The sequence below is a fragment of the Theropithecus gelada genome, chromosome 5 (assembly GCF_003255815.1).
Source record: "Theropithecus gelada isolate Dixy chromosome 5, Tgel_1.0, whole genome shotgun sequence".
Lineage (NCBI taxonomy): Eukaryota > Metazoa > Chordata > Mammalia > Primates > Cercopithecidae > Theropithecus > Theropithecus gelada.
Genome location: NC_037672.1, coordinates 103,201,627 through 103,221,353, shown reverse-complemented (window position 1 = coordinate 103,221,353; position 19,727 = coordinate 103,201,627). Strand labels below are relative to the sequence as shown.

At 35.1% G+C, this 19,727-nt stretch overlaps 1 protein-coding gene across 1 annotated transcript in view; it reads right to left on the bottom strand.

Moving 5' to 3' along the window:
- The window catches only part of ARHGEF38 (Rho guanine nucleotide exchange factor 38), a 125,335-nt gene that overhangs the window by 28,884 nt on the left and 76,724 nt on the right, over nt 1-19,727 (bottom strand). The window contains exons 4-6 of the mRNA XM_025386214.1: nt 16,077-16,224; nt 10,306-10,323; nt 1,347-1,546 (exon numbers count right to left, since the gene is read on the bottom strand). Coding sequence (XP_025241999.1) covers nt 1,347-1,546; nt 10,306-10,323; nt 16,077-16,224 — 366 coding nt within the window. The remainder of the gene's footprint in view (nt 1-1,346; nt 1,547-10,305; nt 10,324-16,076; nt 16,225-19,727) is intronic.

Genomic DNA, 19,727 nt, shown 5'->3' with positions numbered 1-19,727 from the left:
CTATCCACTATCTGGATTAATGTGTCTTTTTAATTTGCATTTATGAACAATGCTAGTTACCAGTACATCTCTCTTTGAGCACATGGGCAAGAGTCTGTCTTGGGCAAATACCTAGAAATTCATTTTCTGAGTCTCTGATGTGTGCATCTTCAACTTTACTAGGTGTTGTCAAGTTGTTCTCTAAACTAGTGATTCCAAGTACATTCTCACCTGTACACTGAGATTAAACATTTAATGTATTCATTACTTTTTCCCCTCAGTCTCTTGGACTGGAAATGGTATGTTAGTGTGATTTCAATGATTACATTTCCCTGAGTATAAATGAAGCTTAGAATTTTAAAACTGTGAATTGCTTCTTTTTCTGATGAACATTTTTGTATTAAAATGTTTTTGTATTGATTTAATGTCAATGATTATATAGTCTGGACGGTGATCCTTTGTGTACTATCTCTTTGTTTTGTTCATGGAGTTTTCTTCCTCCATAGCACTTACTTTTTACTCTGCACCTTTCTTTTTAATTTACTAATACAAATATACGACTTTTTAAATAAATATCAGAAAATAAAACAAAAATAAATAAAGTGATTGGATCATTTAGTTCTAAAGTACTGCTGTGGCTTTAATGTCAAACTGAGATTTAATATTAGGAGTACAATGCCAACTAAGAACTTATATGAACACAAATCACACTGAGGGAGGACCCACAGCCTAGCTCAATGCATTACTACCTCTGGGATGTATAGGAACCATGTAATTATCCCTTCTGTTTTGAAATTTTACATTAAACACTAATTTTTTATTTTAGTTCACAAATATTTAACAATAATTTGTTAATTCTAGAAAGAAGTATACTTGCTCACATCAGTAGAGAAATTATTGCCCCCAAAGCTCCATTCTCTGTGTGCTAGAACCAGATTAATCCAACATACTAGATGGCCCCCGTCACCTGGATCTACCCCTTTCCTGGATGCTTTCAGGATTCGCTTCCCACTGCTACTGCAACGTGGCCATTTCTCCTTCTTACAACACATATTTCCAGTGACAGGAGGACTATATGCAATGGGTATCTGCATCCCACAATATGTCACCAGAATTGCAGTGGTCCAATGAAGTTGAGTATACGGCTGCTTGATTTATTTTTTAAATTTCATTTTTTGTGCCTCTTAATCTTCTCCTTAACCCAGCTGACCAGGCAAAACCACACTCTTCTCCCCAGCTTCTAATTCTAGATTTCAAATGATCAGTTCACTGCAGCTGCTATAACTACTTAAACATTCTGATTCTCAGAAACATGAAGTGAACACTCCAATAATGGAAAACAACCAATTCATCATGTCTCTTCCTACCTATATCTTTCCTTCTTTTAAGTTCATTGATGTTAACATTAATGTCCTTCACAGCAGCAAAAGCATCATCCAGTGCTCTGTAATCTGGGTGAGAGGGAGGGGTGGAATTCCGAAGTTCGCACAGTAACAGGGGGTATTTCATCACACGTTGAATTGGTTTGATCATCAAAGAGCCCATGTCCAGTAAGTTTGGTTTGCCTCTACAATAGAGATAAATGATATCGTTTCACAAACATTTGTTTTATTAACTCATTTTCATTTTTGTGTGTTTTTATGATTACTTCTAAAACTTTTTCTCTTCTTTTCCATTTGTATATCTAAAATTTCTAAACAAAAGCAAGAACAAAAGATGACAGAAAGAAGCAAGTCTGAAAGACCCTACTATGAAACAAAAACCTAAAAGAAACAAGTATATCTTTCCACCAAATGGTCTGAAAGCATGATTTTCATCCATATGCCATGTACAGTTTACAAGGTTTTTTATAATTGGCTTTATAATATAATGGGAAACAATTTCAGAATGTATTTTACCATGACAACACAGAAAAATGCATTTTTCTGATGGCATTTTTGTGATTATTATTGAGGAGAATAACCATTTAAAAATCTAAACAGAGACTTGCAAGTTATAGTCAAAGGAAGTCTTGGCCTCTCTCTTCCACCAAATTGAGAAGTTGCATTTACAATGTTTTGGAGATTCTACCACAGTCCCCAAAAGGGACTTCTGATGAATGTGATAATTCTCTAGTTATTATTATTACTATCCCTGTCACTAATCATTGCTATCACACAGTGACATTCCATGTGGAATTCTTAGTCAACAGATCTTCAAATGACTATACAAAAGTGAGACTCGTGCCTGACTTTTCCTTTAGCAACTTCTGAGACGAGGTTGGAGCCATTCCAACCGGTTAGGCAGTTCACAGGAGGGGAAGAAGCTACAAGCGTGGTCATGCCATTGTCTGACCCACTCTCATTGATCATTCGGACACAAGGCAGTGATTTCTGAAAGCTTCTTTATGCAGAGACAAGTAAAGATACACTGTAGATAGGAAATACAGACACTGTTTTCAAATCCCAATAGGTGGATGTTTTATACTTCAATAATTTTTTAAAGTATTACTATGGATAAATGACTGACCATATTATTATAACAGTAAAACAGCTGTACAAATGTTGAACAAAATTAGAAAAGTCGCATCATTAGAAAGGGTCGGGGGCCAGGCACAGTGGCTCGGGCCTGTAATCCCAGCACTTTGGGAGGCCAAGGAAGGCAGATTACTTGAGCCCAGGAGTTCAAGACCAGCCTGGGCAACATGGCAAAATCCCACTCTAGAAAAAATTTCAAAAGTCAGCCAGGCACAGTGGCATGCACCTGTAGTCTCACATACACGGGAGGCTGAGGTAGGCAGATTGTTTAAGCTGAGGAAGTCGAGGCTGCAGTGAGCCACTGCACTCCAGCCTGGGCAATAGAGTGACAGCCAGTGGCAAAAAAAAAAAAAAAAAGTAGGAAGGCATCTTAGAGACCATCTAATTAATTTCATTTGATAAATGAGAAACAAAAGAATGTATTATCACATGTACATGCACACATGTGCAGAAATACACACGCACATACATTCACAAATGTAACCTAGTCCCTATCACATCTCTCCATTTGATTTTATCATATCACCGATCACTATCTGGAATCATCTTGTTTCCCTGTTTGCCAGTTTATGATCAGTTTCCCTGTCACCACTATACCTCCCGCATGGCATACAGTATTCTCTCAATGCATATTTGTAGACTGAGAAATGATAGAGTTCTTAGATTTTCTGTAATGTGCTTTTATTTTATACTGAACATTTTTTCCAAAAATGTGAATAAATGACTGAGGAATTTTGTTCACATGCAGAGAAAATGATGATAGCGTAAGAGAGACAAAGACTAAAGCAAACCCAAAGGCAACATTTTTTAAAAAAGAAAACCAGAATAAATATTAAAGGTCTGCAAGGGAGTAAAGAGTTGCTTTAATAGGCTGTATCTTCTACTTCATACCTATTTGCACCAAATCTATTAAGGAAGAAAAAGAGGAAGGTAAGGAGAGAAGGCGACAGAAGGGGAAGGAGGCAGAAAGCGGGAAAAAGGGAGACTTGGAAAGAGGGAGGGAAGGAGAGACTGATTATTGGTTTCCAAGAGGACTGAGTGAAGTAGATTTTTAAAATAAATCTGTTATAAATATTGAAAACTGTTTTCAGGATTTATACTGAAAAAATAACTAAAAAAAAAAAAAAAACAAAAAAAACCCAAAAGGTATTTTCTAACTGATGGCATATCAGTAGCAAAACCTTTAAATATAAAGCACATTTTCTTATATATCGTAAGCAGAGATTCTTCAATAATACAACAGTTTAGTCATTTAAGTAGAAATAATTCCCTTAAATAAGAAACAAGTCAAGGATATGAAAGGTATTAACTTGATTAGAGGAAATCATATTATCTATATGAATATAATCAGAATTTCTTCTGAGTTTTTTATTATCAAATGTTAGCTTATTTAATTTTTTAAAATCACTAAAAGACTTTATATCAAAATATAAATATAATCAAACATTTAAATCAATATAAATTCAACTTTAATAAAATAGTTTATTAGTGTGGTCTTTTGTCATATATGTGCTTTTGTTTTAATTATAAAAAACAAAAACCCAGATGTGCAGCCATCTTGCAGGAATTCCCCTCCCACCATCCTAGAGATTATCTTTGTTTCTTTCTTTTGTTGGTTCTTCCTCATTTTGGTGGAGTACATCCTTCAGTAGTTTCTTCTATTCCTCACAGAATGCGTGGGAAGTGAAATGTTAAGAACTTTAACTTTAAATGTTAAGAACTGCCCTCATTTCTTTCTTATCCAGATCTATCAAAAAACCAACTTAGGCTCTTTAGTTTTGTCTAGATTGTATCATTACTTTTTTCATCACTCTTTGGGATCAAAGTTCTAGCTCTCCCTTTTATATTTCAAATGACAATAATATTAATTATAAATGATTGTTGTTTCTCCTAAAAAAGTCATAAATACAAATCCTAAGAAAGGCATTCTCAAAAATGAGAAATCTCCCAGACACTTTTGTGTCTGGAGATATATTTGAGACAGTTGCCCAAGTGATGAGCAATGATATTCAGATATCTGCATCACACAGAGAAGCAATATGGTAGAAAAGATAGAGGGAGTGTTATAAGATAATAATACTCCATGCTTTCAATGCCACAAAATTCACCCCATCTAATCTCCCACAGTAAGATTAAGTTCTGATAATCATGCGAGGCAGATGAGTCCTATGTGTGGTATAACCCATCTCAGCCAGGAAGTCAATTATCCCATGACTCCCCACAGTAAGTAAACAAATGTGTAACAATTGTCCATACATGTTGGGCCAAAAACTAAACTACTTATTAAATTGTAATTCTATTTCATCTTCCTCTGTCTTATCATGAATATTTTGGCAAGTATTTAGTGCCAAAGTAGCTACACTAATCTCATTACAAATTATTTTTGGATCTTTACAAAGTCAAGTAAACACAGCTGGCTTTGTTTTAGCAGCATCCAGTTTTGCTGCAGAGTTTCACATCAAATATAGGAAAAAAGTACAATGAAAATTAAAATGACATTTAAATAGTATAAACACTATGCTGGAAAACAAAAAAAAATTAGATATTAAACATGCAATACATCTAATTTCTTAATGGGAAGGAGAAAATAAGTAAAAAAAGAATAATTATGTAACTATTAACTATATTACTTTGAATTTCCTTTATTTTATGATCACAAACATCCTAAATTTAATATTTATTTTACAGTAGCCACAAGCATCTATGCTGTCACTGAGTTTTTTTCAATTTATTCTCCTTCTAAAACACCTAAGTCAATTTTAAAGGAAACTATATATTGTTACACAAATAAACTAACAGCTTTTGTCATAAATAAAAGATAACAGTGAAAATAAATACATAATAATTATAATTAAATTAGAAGATATAAAGGAGATAAATGAATAGTAATTGATGTAACAGACCAGAGAGAACCAGTGAAATGGTAAGGCAATGTTTAATCATTTTGCAAATGTTAATCAATTAGAGGCACTGGTTACTCATGGAAATAGGGAATGAGGGGTCGGATACCAAAATAAGGAGGGTCCATTGAAAATCTGCTTAAGAAAGTGTCTAATTCTTACAAGTGTTGGAGATAATGTTTTGAAACTTTCCAAAGAGAAGAACACACACACGAAAGAATAGAAAATAGAAAAAAAAAATGAGAAAATTAGAGGACTAGTCTAGGAAGCTCATCATCTACTAATAAGAATCACAGGAAGGTAAAACAAAGCAAATATGAGGAGTAAATAGGGAGTGAAATAATTCAAGAAAAAGACAGGAATTTGCAGGTTAAAAGAACTCACTAAGTGTCCAGCACAATGGAAGAATGGAGTCACACCTTGGAATTCATGAACTTCAGAGTACTAAGGACAAAGAGAAGACTCCATAATCCTTCAGAGAAAGAAATAAGCACATAGGCATTAATGCATGGTTAGGAATCAGAATGTTTCAGATTTCTAATAGCAACTCTGAAAGCTAGAAAATGATAAAGAATTACCTCTAAATTCTGAAGGGAATGGTTTCCAATTTAGAATTCAATACCAAATAAAACTACAAACCAAGTGTGAGAGTAAAAGAAAAGTATTTCAGATACAAAGTTCTCAACATTTTACTTCCCATGCATTCTGTGAGAAATAGAAGACACTATTGAAGGATGTACTCCACCAAAATGAGGAAGAATCAACACAGGAAAGAGGCAAAGAGAATCTCCAGGATGATGAGAGGGGAATTCCTACAAGATGGCTGCACCCAGTGTCACCAGTCCAAGCTCAACTGGACTGAAGACTCTGGAAGGGGCTCTTTTGGGGAGATGAAATTGATAGCATACATAATGCATCTGGTTGTCTTGAAAGATGACTTAGTTAACTGGCTGTGAGTTTAAATGAAGAACAAGAAGATGCAGAGAAAGTAGATGAAGTGGAGGGGGAGGAGGGCACAATGAAAGCGATAATCAGCAATTGTTAACTCATAGAAAAATAAGTAATCACTTCGAGGTTTAGCTCTGAAAAGAAATTTACTTAGATATAATAATTCAGACATTGATTATTGCTCTAACAAAATTACAATGTAACCACTTGGGGGAATGGAGAAATGGAAAAAGCATTTGTGTGTGTGCTTGTTGTGTAGAGGAGATAGGGATAGTAAAGAGAAATAAATTCTTGTCTTCCACAGGAGAAAGTTAATAGATAATATCTAAAAAGAAAACAACCAAGCATGTTTTTAAAGTAATAAAGATAAATACCAAAATAGTCAGCTGAAGATGTGAAAATAATGTATTCTAATGAGAATTTAGGGGCTGGTAGGAGAAGAGGGGATTACTATTTTTCTTGACAAATCTTGCAGAATGATTTGGCTATTGAAACATGGCTATATACCATTTTTTTCATAAAACTTTTTTTATAAAAAGGGAATATGCAGGAATACTCAAAAAATTGTAAAAGAAAACTACTAAGCTGAGACTAATGATACTGAATATTAAAATATATTATAAAGTTACAAAAATAAAAGCAGTTTGGTATTGATACATATATGGACAAATGAGTAGCACAAAATAGAAAATCAAGAAATAGATACAAATATATATAGAAATTGAGTACATGGTAAATTTGACAATCCTATTCAGTGGGAAAAAATGAATTATTCAATATCAGATGTTATGAGAATTAGCTAGCCATAAATAAAATAAGAAAAATGGATTTTGGCCTCATTCTTTACACTAAAATAATTTCAAGGTAGATCAAATATTTAATCTAAAAATTAAACCATATAGGAATTTGAAGACATCATAGGATCATCCTTTATAAACTAACATTGGAATTTCTAAGGAAGACACAAAATCTGAAAGACACAGTAGAAAAAAAGTGATGTCTATTTAAAAATTTAGCTCTGTAAAATTTTATAGATTAAAAACAGAGCCCAAAACAGCCATAACCTATATTAAAAGTCAGATGATAAACTGGAAAAATTATATATAATACATAAGACAAAGTTTAATATGCACTAATTAAGAGACATTATAAACGTATTAGAAAAAGATGAACATCTCAGTAAAAGTGAATAATCATGTAAACACATCATGCATTAGAAATGAAATAGAAGTAGTTAAGTACATAGCAAAAATGCAGATTAAAATAACAGGATACCATTTGGGCCTATACATTACAAGTTATAAAGATACCAATATTATTTGTATCTAGTATTGTCAAGTAGTGGATAAATGAACAATTCACATAAGAGTAGTGGGAATGTAAATTAGCTCAGCTTTTTTTGAAATGTTCTGACAATAAGTATCAAAAGTCCTTTGATCTAGCAATTACTTTTAGAAATTGATCAAAAAATCAGATTATTGTACCAAGATCATATACAAAAATAAACTTATGACATCAATAAGACAGACACAATTCAACTGTCGTAAGGGTTGGGTAAACTAAATTATGGCATATATATCAGACAGAATATTATGCAAGTATAAAACAATGTGGATTTATATTTACTGACATGGAAAGATATTCACAAGGTATTGATGATGAATGAGGCAGCAAGTCGACATACAGGAAGTATATAGTGTTCCTATTTTAGTCAATGTATGTGTGTAAAGAAAAAAATATGGTGAAGTGAGGGACTCACTGCAATGCTACAATAGTTAGCTTTGGAATGTGACTGCTGATTGTCTTTACTGTCCTCATTTTTATTTTCCTTTTTTTGCAGTGTTTCTTCAATAATTTTTAAAGTACAAAGAAAAGAGAAAATAATTTATAATATTTTGTGATTAATAGGAACCTTGAAATCCAAGGTGAGAATAGCTAGTCTGACAGGGAATACATACAGAAAAGAGTGAAAGCATAAAGATAACAAAACACTGCATTTCTGAAGATAGCTGTGTTTAGAATAGGCATTTTTTTCTTGCTTTTAGTGGGAAGTTGTATGATTCCTGTCACTTTAATACTGTCTGATGTTTGCATGAGGTTATAATTCAAAGTAAACATTTTAGAAAATACAAATATCTTTCACTTTGCATTTTTTAAAAGGTAGATTAAAAAACCACTAAAAACAAATAATTTTTGATTGCCATAAGTTAGGGATTTTTGAATGCCATTTAAAAACCCACATCTTGTACTCTTAAATGCCCTTTTGGCTGCAACATTGCTGGCCTTTGCCACTAAAGAGCCCAATAATTACACAGCACTTGACATTGCCTTTTGCCCTTTCCTGTAGCAGTATGTGTGCTTCATGACCTGAATGAAAGGAACAGGAAGAAAAATAATTCATAGCAAACTTGGCTTTGATGTGCATCCAGCCACATGCTGGGATTGCTCTTCTTTTTTAGTTCTTGATGTATAGAATAGTCTAGAGGGAGCCGACACAACCTGGCTAACTCCTACACAGCAGGATTGTGGCAAGTGCTAGGGCCATTTTTAAGCAAGTGTTTCAATACAATGAACTGTTTAAGTATTCTGTATGCAGAAGTCTGTGCATGCTAACTGTACTAAGAAGAATATCTCCCTCTTCTCCTCTGAATCTCTCTCTCCTCTCTCCTTATTTTGTTTCTTAGTTCCAAAGACCTAATGTAAGCTTTAGAAAAAGAAACCTAAGCAGAATTTGTAGCACATGAAGTTCTTCTCTAACCACTCAGTAATGCAAAACTCCAGTCCTTGGCACAACGCCAGGGACACAGGCTGTATAATGAGGCAGTGCCATTTCCCACCCCACATCAACTCTCTTTGAAGAGAAGCCAGGAGGCCGAGGCACCTCTTCGAATTCAAATGAGCCTAGAATTGGAAACTCATTAGACAAATCTACTCTCATCTGTTTATCCTGTAGGATAGTTTTTCCTTTTGAAAAAAAAAAAAAAGAAAGAAAAGACTGATAAAGTGAGAGAACTGGTTGCCTGTGTGGTGTCTCAAAAATCAGCTTCTCAACTTGACTGAGATATACTGCCTTGGTCTACAGATCTGTATGATGCCTGATTCCTTCACTTCAGTTCCAGAATTCCGTTCTCACTGTTGCTCTGCACCAAAATATGAATGACAGGTATTTGCTGCTTACATTAATATAATTTACATTTTGTTAACTTTTTATTTCTTGATATAAACTCTTAGGAGTTTAAAGTACATACACGCACAAGCAAACACACACTAGAAGCTTGGGACCTTAAAGAGTTGCTCATCATAAGCCAAACACGTGCCTGTTAAATTTGAGTTTGTATTTAAGTCAATTTCATCCTTTCAGCTTTAATCAGCCTGGACACACTTTTCTTCTAGAATAATGGAACTCTTTCAGAGTGTTTGTATGTGCTGTTTTCCTAGAATAATTTCTATATTGTTCTAGTAACCAACTATTTCACCTTAGTATTTCATTTTCATGCTATAATGTGTATGACTTTTTTCTTCATAAATCATACAAGACCCCAAATTAGAAGAAATCTAATATTTTCATAAAATAATCTTTTCTTATGCATTCATCTATGGAAACTTCAAATACATTATGATATTAATCTGAGATTTTGAAAAGACTAATATGTTTCATAGAAAGAATTGTTTTTGGACACATTAAGATTCCCAAACATATGTATGATGAACAGTTCCCAAAGACTTTCTGGCATGAGCTTATATATTGGGATTCTTCTAAAAGGTTTGGTAAAGTATATGTGATAATAATTTAATAAGTAAAATATGCACCAATAATGGAGTAAATGTCTTTTCAATCTTGGATTATTTATTAAAAGCAATACTCATGATTAGAAAAATCAGAAATTCTGATTTGGACAGGAATAGTCAGCTGCATTTTCTCATGATTTTTATATTTGATTTATATTTTAGAAAGTACTTACTCTTGCATGTATATTTTCCTGTAAGAGAAGAAAAAGAAAGTAAATTCATGTAAATCTGTATATTTAAGGTAATATACAAACATTATAAATCCTTTAAATTTTTTTTATGTAAAATAAAAGTAATAAGTAATTTTCATGAATGCCTTATAGAAGTAGTCTCATTATTTTATAATCATGTCCCTAACAAATAAAGAAGATGAAAATTTTTATCTAAAAGCCTCAAATGGCTATGGATAAATAAAATAATATCCTGTGTTTATTATCTGATCACTGTGGCCTTTGGTTTCCAACCATTTGGAGTACAATAAATGTTTTCAATATAAAAAAATTTTATGATCAATCGCATAATAATAGATGGTCTTTTTACATTCAGTGATTGAGGAAAAATTTAATAAGTGCCTAAGCTGCATTTTGTAAAATTTAATGGATTTAATAATAAGTTTTTTTCCATTAATCTCAGTACTTTGTATATGTGGGAAATGGTGGGAGACATGTGTGAAGCAATTGTTTTCTCAATCTTCAGATATGCTATATGAATGAATTGCTAGACATCCTAATATAACTAGGTTTTGCCAAGTCTAAGACCTATTAGATGGGAATCAAGTACAGAATTATAATTTTTTTAAAAATCAGCAGCTGCTATAATTTTAGGCAATTATTCACGACTGTTTAAAGAACTCTCCTATTGCAATTAAAGAAACACCACCACCACCTCCTGCCCAATATTTCCTTCCAATCATTTACTTTAGGCTCACACGCTTCCTTCTCTCCTCTGCTAACGGGAAATTTTATTTGTCAAATATGCTTTGTGGATCATAGGTCAGAAAATCTGTGGAAGAAAATGAATCCAAATAAAAATGCAATTTTTCATGCAAACAAATAAGTGAATAATGTGATCATAAAGGAACCAAAACACGTACATTGAATTTGAAAGAGAAGGTTATTTTTTAAACTTCTATAGAAAACATGATTTTTTTTTCTATTTCATTTATTTCAGCCAAGTAAAACCTAAATATCATAACATAAATTCAACATTGTGTTTATGTAGTATAACACTTTATGAAAGGGAATCTGACAGATTTTCCAATAGGATAAAACCACAGTCTGTGGAGTAGGGGCACTATATTATAACATCTTTTTATTTGTTCGTCATTTAAAAAAAATCTCTTTTAGGCTGAAATTTTGCAGAAGCTAATCCCAAACAAAGGCAATTCAGGAAGGAAGAATTTAAATTGTGTCCATTTACCCTTTTATGGGATAAAGTAATTTAATATATCTATTACTATACCTCCTACCATCATGAGCACATTATAATTTGACTCACAATTAACAAGTTTTCATGTGACTATTCCTTAAGGATTATAGTCTTTGTTCAAACATGATGCCATATAACAAGGAACTGAAGGGCTTTCCAAAAGTGATTTTAATTTTTACTTGGAACACTCCATTAGAATAATGAGTATAAAATGTGGTGAACAAATTGAAATGTATTCCTTTGGATTTTGCATTGCATGAGCTGTTATCTTCCTCCCTGAATGGAGAAGCTCCAGGAGTAATGTGAGCAGCCAAAGTGCCCAGATGACTAGAAGTTAGAAGTTTTCCTCCTGGTGATGATGGCCTTGATTAGCAAGAAGAAAAATACAGATACACTTATAACAACTAGACATGAAGCTAGAAATGTGTCTTCCACCCATTGAAAAACTTAGAAAATCCCCTTCATTCTTCATTCTCTTTCTATTACAAAATAAACAGATCTCTGGGGCCTCTGAAATGCAGCAGGGACTTTAGTGGTATTTATAAATGGAAAAGCAGAAAAAGGAGGCAGCAGACAGGCTATTCTAATTATAGCTACATTTGCATTTATAGCCACGCTATCTTTCACTTTCCTCATACAGATCAGAAACCTTAAATAACCCCAAGAAGGCTAAGTAATAAGATCTTTAGCAAATAACTTCCATAACTTTGGAGACTATTTTAATACGGTATTTCACACAATCTTAGGGGTCACTAATTTGACCGTCAAAACTTCTTGTTGAATAAATAAAAACTTGCTAATTTCCAATTTGTAGGCTATAGATGCAGATGTGTATTTGCTTTTGGATAGTCTTAGAATCTTTTCTTTTTGAAGGTCTCCAAACTCTGAAATTACTGCTTAGATTGTATCAATACTGATGAAAAAACCCAGCTGCTTCAGGGGAAGCAGCAAGTGAGTACTGTAGACACGATTTCTCCCTCTAATGTAGTTCTTAACTTGAGTGTGTACGGAAAATCACCGGAGGGGGCTTGTTAAAACAGCAGACCCTGAACTGGGCCACCAGAAATACTATTTTTTTTTGGTCTGAGGCAGAGCATAGGAATCTACTTTTAATACACGATCTTGGTGGATCTGGCACAAGGGAACTCACACACGGAAAAATATTGCCCTCACGTTATGAAAGGATTCAACATTATTCTCTCTTTTGAAAGATCATTGGCTTCAAAGAATAATTGAAAGTTAGAAACTTGGGTCTTTTACAGAACCAGGTAATATCTCTGCTACTCTTCTGGGAATTAGTCTTGAACTGCAGCCACTGAGAAAGCTTCTGGTGTTATTTAAATTAATTCTTGTATTGTTATTAAACTTTCCACATGGTGTTGTTTATCTCCTCAACTAGAGTTTGTGTTTCTGGGAGGCAAGAACTATGCTTATATATTTTTTAAAAATATTTTCAACATTATTTAGCACTCTTATTAAATATTTATTAGGCCCCCAATAAACATATTGCAATTTTGGTTTAAAAAACAGCCTAAATTGCTTTAAGATCCACCTTAACTTCTGAGGCATGAAGCCACCTCTCTCGTGGATATTGCTTCGAACAAAGATTTCCAATATCGCCTTGTACAGGATAAAATGGAGGCCACACCTAGTATTTATTAGAAATTGGAAACTGAACTTGGGCTGTGTTATCTAGCCACAAGGAAAAGGCAGAACGACAGTAATAGCTTTGACTGATTACTTGGCAAGGGAAACCAAGCCCTTAGGGTGTTCCAGTCTCTCTTTGGCCTATAAACCTGTTTGAAAACCTGTTTCTCAGAATTTAAAGCTTAGCTCGATTGAGGTCAGTATTATAGTAATGTCAATAATTCTACTGCCCTCAGCCTTCAGGCAGACCAGTACAATCCATCATTAACTTTATTTTCATGGAAAGGCAACTTTTGGAAAAATAGCTCTAACTTCAGCTATTTTATTTGATTTTCTTTCCCTTAAGAAATAGTTGTGCCAATATTGCTTCTTTCAGATTTTTTGCTTTCTAAACCTTAACACCTTCCAGTGCCTGCAACTGTTACCTAAAATCAGAGTAGCTCTAAACACAAAATTTGGGGCATGGCCAGGGGAATTACCTGAAACTTGCAGAAAAAGACCAAATAAGCCATTGGGTCTGAAAATAATTTTCAGTAACTGAGACTTCATGAGGTTCTGAAATTGCCTCTGCCTTTAGCTGCTTTTTGGAGATATGATACTGGGCTATACTGCCTAGTGGAATCTTCTGGCAGTGTCTATTTCTTTCTCTTAAAAGTTAAAAGCTTAATGAATAGTAAACTGATGTCCTTTCCTCTCTGAACAGACAGCTCCACTCCTGGTGAACAGTTAGAAGCACATGCTCAAAGTAGATGCACCACATTCTTTTCAGGCAAGGACCTCCATCCCCAGGGCTGGCTTTGGGGGGTGGTGATCAAAGGTGCTAAATGTTCACTTGTTGTGACATTTCTCCTCTTGGTTCTAGAACCTGAAGAAGGACAATGGCTCCAGCTTTTATTGGATCATATCTTGCCACTTGAAGGTAGGAAAGGTGTTAGTTCAAACCCAGGATAGCACCATTTCCTTTTTTACCCAAAGGATAAAACACCTGAATATGTAGATGACTGTGCTTCTAATATGTGAATTTATTAAAATGAACACAACTTCAAACTTGAATGTTTCTCTGAATTGATATGCTAACACTGAACTAAGCTGAAAATAGTGAGAAATAATTAACTGGAGCTACTTGCTCATTACATCTTATATTTAAGACTTACCTGATCATACTGAGTTCCTTTGGGCAGAGTCTAAGTCTTATTTACTTTTGTATTCTTAGCACCCAGAGCTACGCTTGGCACAGCACAAACACTAAATAAATGCTTAAGATTTGGTGACTTGAATTCTTTTCCATGGCATGAATGGTTTAAAACCGCAGTAATTAAAATTTAATGACCAGTAGAGTAATCAAAATTTAATGACCGGTAGAGGGCAATAAAGTTGAAATTTTATTTATTAAAAAAAAAATTCACTGGGCTCATTTTAAACTCACTTTCAGACCCAGTTCTAGCCTGAAACTCTTCCTCCAGAGTAGTATCATGATTTCTCTTTAATGCAGCTAAAAACCTCTTGTACCACATTAGGATCCCCATCCCAGTCCCCATTGGGGATCCCTCTTTCCCCCACCACACAGAGTAAACTGGGGAGGTGTGCTACAGGATCAGACGGGTGTGCACTGACTTATACACCACAGCTCTCTGTGGTTAATTCCTGGTCTAATCAAAATTATTTGACAGTGGATTCTACTTAAGAATGAGAGTTTGTAAGAGAGCCACTGGGTAAGATGTGGAGTATGGCAGTGATTTTGGCTTTAAGCTTCATGTGGTAGGAAACTGCATATTCAGTAAGATACCAATTCCATTTAAAAGAATCAATCCAAGCACATACCCACACTTATGCATATAAATAATATCAGAAGAAAATTATTACTTAAAAAAATGGTTAATAGTGAAATAGCAAGGGGTTTTTATCTTACACATACTTTCTTATATTTTTCAGATTTTCATAGTGAATAGATATTTTCTCTAGAAAAGAAAAAGTACATAGTGTAGCACCCCCAGCAATGTTTTAGAGTTGAGAAAGGGGCCGGGCGCGGTGGCTCAAGCCTGTAATCCCAGCACTTTGGGAGGCCGAGATGGGTGGATCACGAGGTCAGGAGATCGAGACCATCCTGGCTAACACAGTGAAACCCCATCTCTACTAAAAAAATACAAAAAACTAGCCGGGCGAGGTGGTGGGCGCCTGTAGTCCCAGCTACTCGGGAGGCTGAGGCAGGAGAATGGCGTGAACCCAGGAGGCGGAGCTTGCAGTGACCTGAGATCCGGCCACTGCACTCCAGCCCAGGTGACAGAGGGAGACTCCGTCTCAAAATATAAATAAATAAATACATACATACATAAACAAACAAATAAATAAATAGAGATGAGAAAGGAAGGCATGAGTAATTGTTCTGAAACTCACTTTAGCAAGGCCTGACTTGTCTTCACCAGTCTCCCCACAGTAAGTTTGGGGAAAGAAGACAACCATGCAGAGAGTCGTAGGCCATTCCACTAACTCCATTAACCCATGTGCTCCAGTGGTCACAGGGCCACATGTTATCTCATATACTCATTGAACTACGTGGGGCCAGGCAAGCTACAATAGCTTTAAGAAGAGGCTTTTCTTCCACATTTTATATTTTGATACTGCATTTTTCAATCTCTGCAGCGCTCTAAATCTTCTCCCATGTTATTTTTAGTGATTCTCACAGGGGAAAAAAAAAAGTCAATCAGGGCTTCTGGCATGTCAGCTTTTTATAAAGGGAATGCAAAGCAGAGCTCCCAGCAAGCCTCATAAAACATAGGATTTATGGGAGATCTTTCATCTACACCCATTTAAAATGCTCCCTGCTGGGCGACTGAGAGGAGATGGGAATCATCATTTGAAGAGGCCTTACTTTAAGGACTGGATACAGTGGCTCAAATGTTCCTTCAGCTCTTCTTCCTTTTCATAGGACTCCAGTATACTACGTGCTTCATCATGTTGATAGCAGTAAATTTTATAAATATCTTCCAGTGGCCCTTTAATCTGCAAGAATACTTCTCCTGATAAATGCAAAACAAAGGCAAAATGACATCATCTGACAAAGCTGGCACTTCCCATGATTATTTTCAACAATGTCGACTCATGTCCAAAAGTTGGACGGGAACTACTTTATCCCCAGGTTATTCAGGAAGCGTGGAAAACATTGAGTGATTTTTTTTTTCCTTTTCTTTCTTTTCCTTCCTTTTTCCTTCTCTCCCAGCTTTCCTTCTTTGCTCCCTCTCTTTTTCTGGCTTTCTTTTTTTTTTTCTTTTATAAAACAAAGGATGAACAAGTTATCAGAGATGGGCAACAAAAGAAAGGTGGTTTTCTCAAAGGTGACTTTACATACAAGGTCGATGTGCAGAATTGTGATTAAGAGTTGCAGTGTGGCTAGGTGTGGTGGCTTACGCCTATAATCCCAGCACTTTGGGAGGCTGAGGTGGGCAGATCACGAGGCCAGGAGTGTGAGACCAACCTGGCCAATACAGTGAAACCGTGTCTCTACAAAAAATACAAAAATCAGCCAGGCGTGGTGGCAGGTGCCTGTAGCCCCAGCTACTCGGGAGGCTGAGGCTGGAGAATCGCTTGAACCTGGGAGGTGGAGGTTGCAGTGAGCCGAGATCGTGCCACTGCACTCCAGCCTGGGTGACAGAGCAAGATTCTATCTTCAAAAAAAAAAAAAAAAGTTGCAGTTTAGAGTTGGCGTGTATGGATTTGAGTCAGGCTGTGCTACAGACTGGCATTGTGACTTGAGCAAGTTGTTTTAACTCTTTAAACCTGATGACACCAATATACTCAATTTCAGAAAGTCATTGTAAAAATTAAAAGAGGTGGTATTTGTAAAGTTCAGAGTATAGTAAATACATATGAAATGCTCAAAATGAAGCAGTTTTTTATTAATTTATAAGAGGTACAGAAGGCGAAATTTCAGGTGTTGGGTAAGTTATTTTTCAATATTTACTTTACTAATATTTCCTGAGGCTCTCTCAAGGGCACGCAATGGAGTTTAGAGAAATAAAATATTTCCTTCTATGTGATAATAAAAAAGGTCATATTTTATAAATAAGTTTAATACTGTGAACCAAGGTTATGACTGTATATTCATAAAGCAACTTAGGCTAATTGTATCTAGGCATTTAATGAATCCTTTTTTTTTTTTTTTTAATTTATTTATTATTATTATACTTTAAGTTGTAGGGTACATGTGCATAACGTGCAGGTTTGTTACATATGTATACTTGTGCCATGTTGGTCTGCTGCACCCATCAACTCGTCATTTACATCAGGTATAACTCCCAGTGCAATCTCTCCCCCCTCCCCCCTCCCCATGATAGGCCCCGGTGTGTGATGTTCCCCTTCCTGAGTCCAAGTGATCTCATTGTTCAGTTCCCACCTATGAGTGAGAACATGCGGTGTTTGGTTTTCTGTTCTTGTGATAGTTTGCTAAGAATGATGGTTTCCAGCTGCATCCATGTCCCTACAAAGGACACAAACTCATCCTTTTTTATGGCTGCATAGTATTCCATGGTGTATATGTGCCACATTTTCTTAATCCAATCTGTCACTGATGGACATTTGGGTTGATTCCAAGTCTTTGCTATTGTGAATAGTGCTGCAATAAACATACGTGTGCATGTGTCTTTATAGCAGCATAATTTATAATCCTTTGGGTATATCCCCAGTAATGGGATGGCTGGGTCATATGGTACATCTAGTTCTAGATCCTTGAGGAATCGCCATACTGTTTTTGATATTATGATAAAATAGGGTCTATAACTGGTGGCTAAAGTAGATATTGGGCAATAGTTCGATTTGATCTCACACTTCATTACTTAAAGATGAGTACTATGCATCCACTACTCGATCCAGCACAATACATTAAATTATTTGGCAGATACCCAAGAAATATGTGACAGGGTCAGCTCTCAAAACATTGCAAATTTGAGATTGATAATGACTTGGTGGCTGAATTAATTGGGATGGCTGAATAGATTGACAGTGATCTGGACCTATTAATCTGGACCTATTATAGTTAACAGGAGTAACTCATTCTTTCCACAGAAATAAAAGTGCCCTTAATATTTTCAACATGTTTTTCACACATTAACTTCCTACTTGCATGAAGAGATAAGAGGTTATTTATCCATATTAATTAAGGATGAATAAATCTGAGTTTGAAAGAAATAAATGATTTTCCCAAAGTCCTGTCTAGAGGTGGAAAGGCAGAATTAGAGGCCATAGTCTTATTTTTCCCTTGGATTTTAGCACGTACCCCACTCCAGCTATGCAATTCAGAGCTTTGCTGAGCACTGTATGAGGTGATGCACTTGGAAAGAACACTAAACTTGAAATCAGAAACAATTTAGGGTTTGTGTGGGGAAATTGGAATGACTTTTCAAAATTTCAGTAGCTTTTAGGGTACAAGTGGTTTGGGGTTACATGGATGAATTATACAATCGGAGAATGATTTTTTAAATAAATTATTTGAGTTTTAGTGCCTTCATTTTATTTGTAAAATAAAAATAATAGTTAGCTATTGAGATTCATTTGAGAATGAAATGGGATGATAGATATAAAAAGTGCCCACCACTGACTAGTTGCTCAAGAATTGTCATTTGTCTCTTAAGGTTGCTTTGCTACCTCTAGAATTAAAAGACTAACACTTTTAAAGCATCACATTCTTTTCTAATTTATTTACAGCCAATAAAAGATTTTTCCTTTTCATTATGTGGGATTTTCCTGTGATTATATGATTATGGTTAGACTCTGAGGTAATGTGAAATAATGTGCACACATGCGAGTATGTGTGTGTGTTTATGTGTGTGTGTGTCTTAAGGTTTTTGTTTGTTTGTTTTAGTAGTGCTTTTTGGGGGCCTATAAGAAAACTCAATAACTGTGATCATCTTTGGAGCTGAAGGATACAGGATTCTTGTTTTGTTTCTAATATTCTATGGAGTTCATCCTTCAACTAGTGTAGGTCATATAGATTTGTTCTTCAAGACTGATAACAACACAAACAGTAGGAAATACCAAGTAGAGGAAAGAAAACAAAATAGGACTGTGACTGAATTTAGGGTTGGGCATAAGATGAAGGGAGTCTCCCAGTAGTAGAACTAGGTAGCAAATGGGAACTATTTCCCATTGGTAGGGCTGGGAGGGCTCAGAAGTGGGACTGGTGACAGGCTTAGATCACATACTTAGCTGGACACTCAGCAGCAAGTCGACAACAGTGGACCTGCATACACACAGACCAACACAAGATGAAGCTGTAAATAAGTGTGCTCACTATAAAGAAGCTAAAAGCAGAGACTAAAAGAAGGTAAGGACAATCTCATAAATCCACAAGGTGATCAAATCAGAAAGTCAAAAAACAAGAACTAAAACACTTGTCTTTATACACAACGAACCCACTAATTGCAAATTCTCTTGAATTTTCTTTAACAGGAGTGGTCTAGTTTGAAAGAATTTATAGCTCTTCCTTTAACAGAAGAATCTTTTTTTTCCCCTCTTTTCTAAGTAAAAT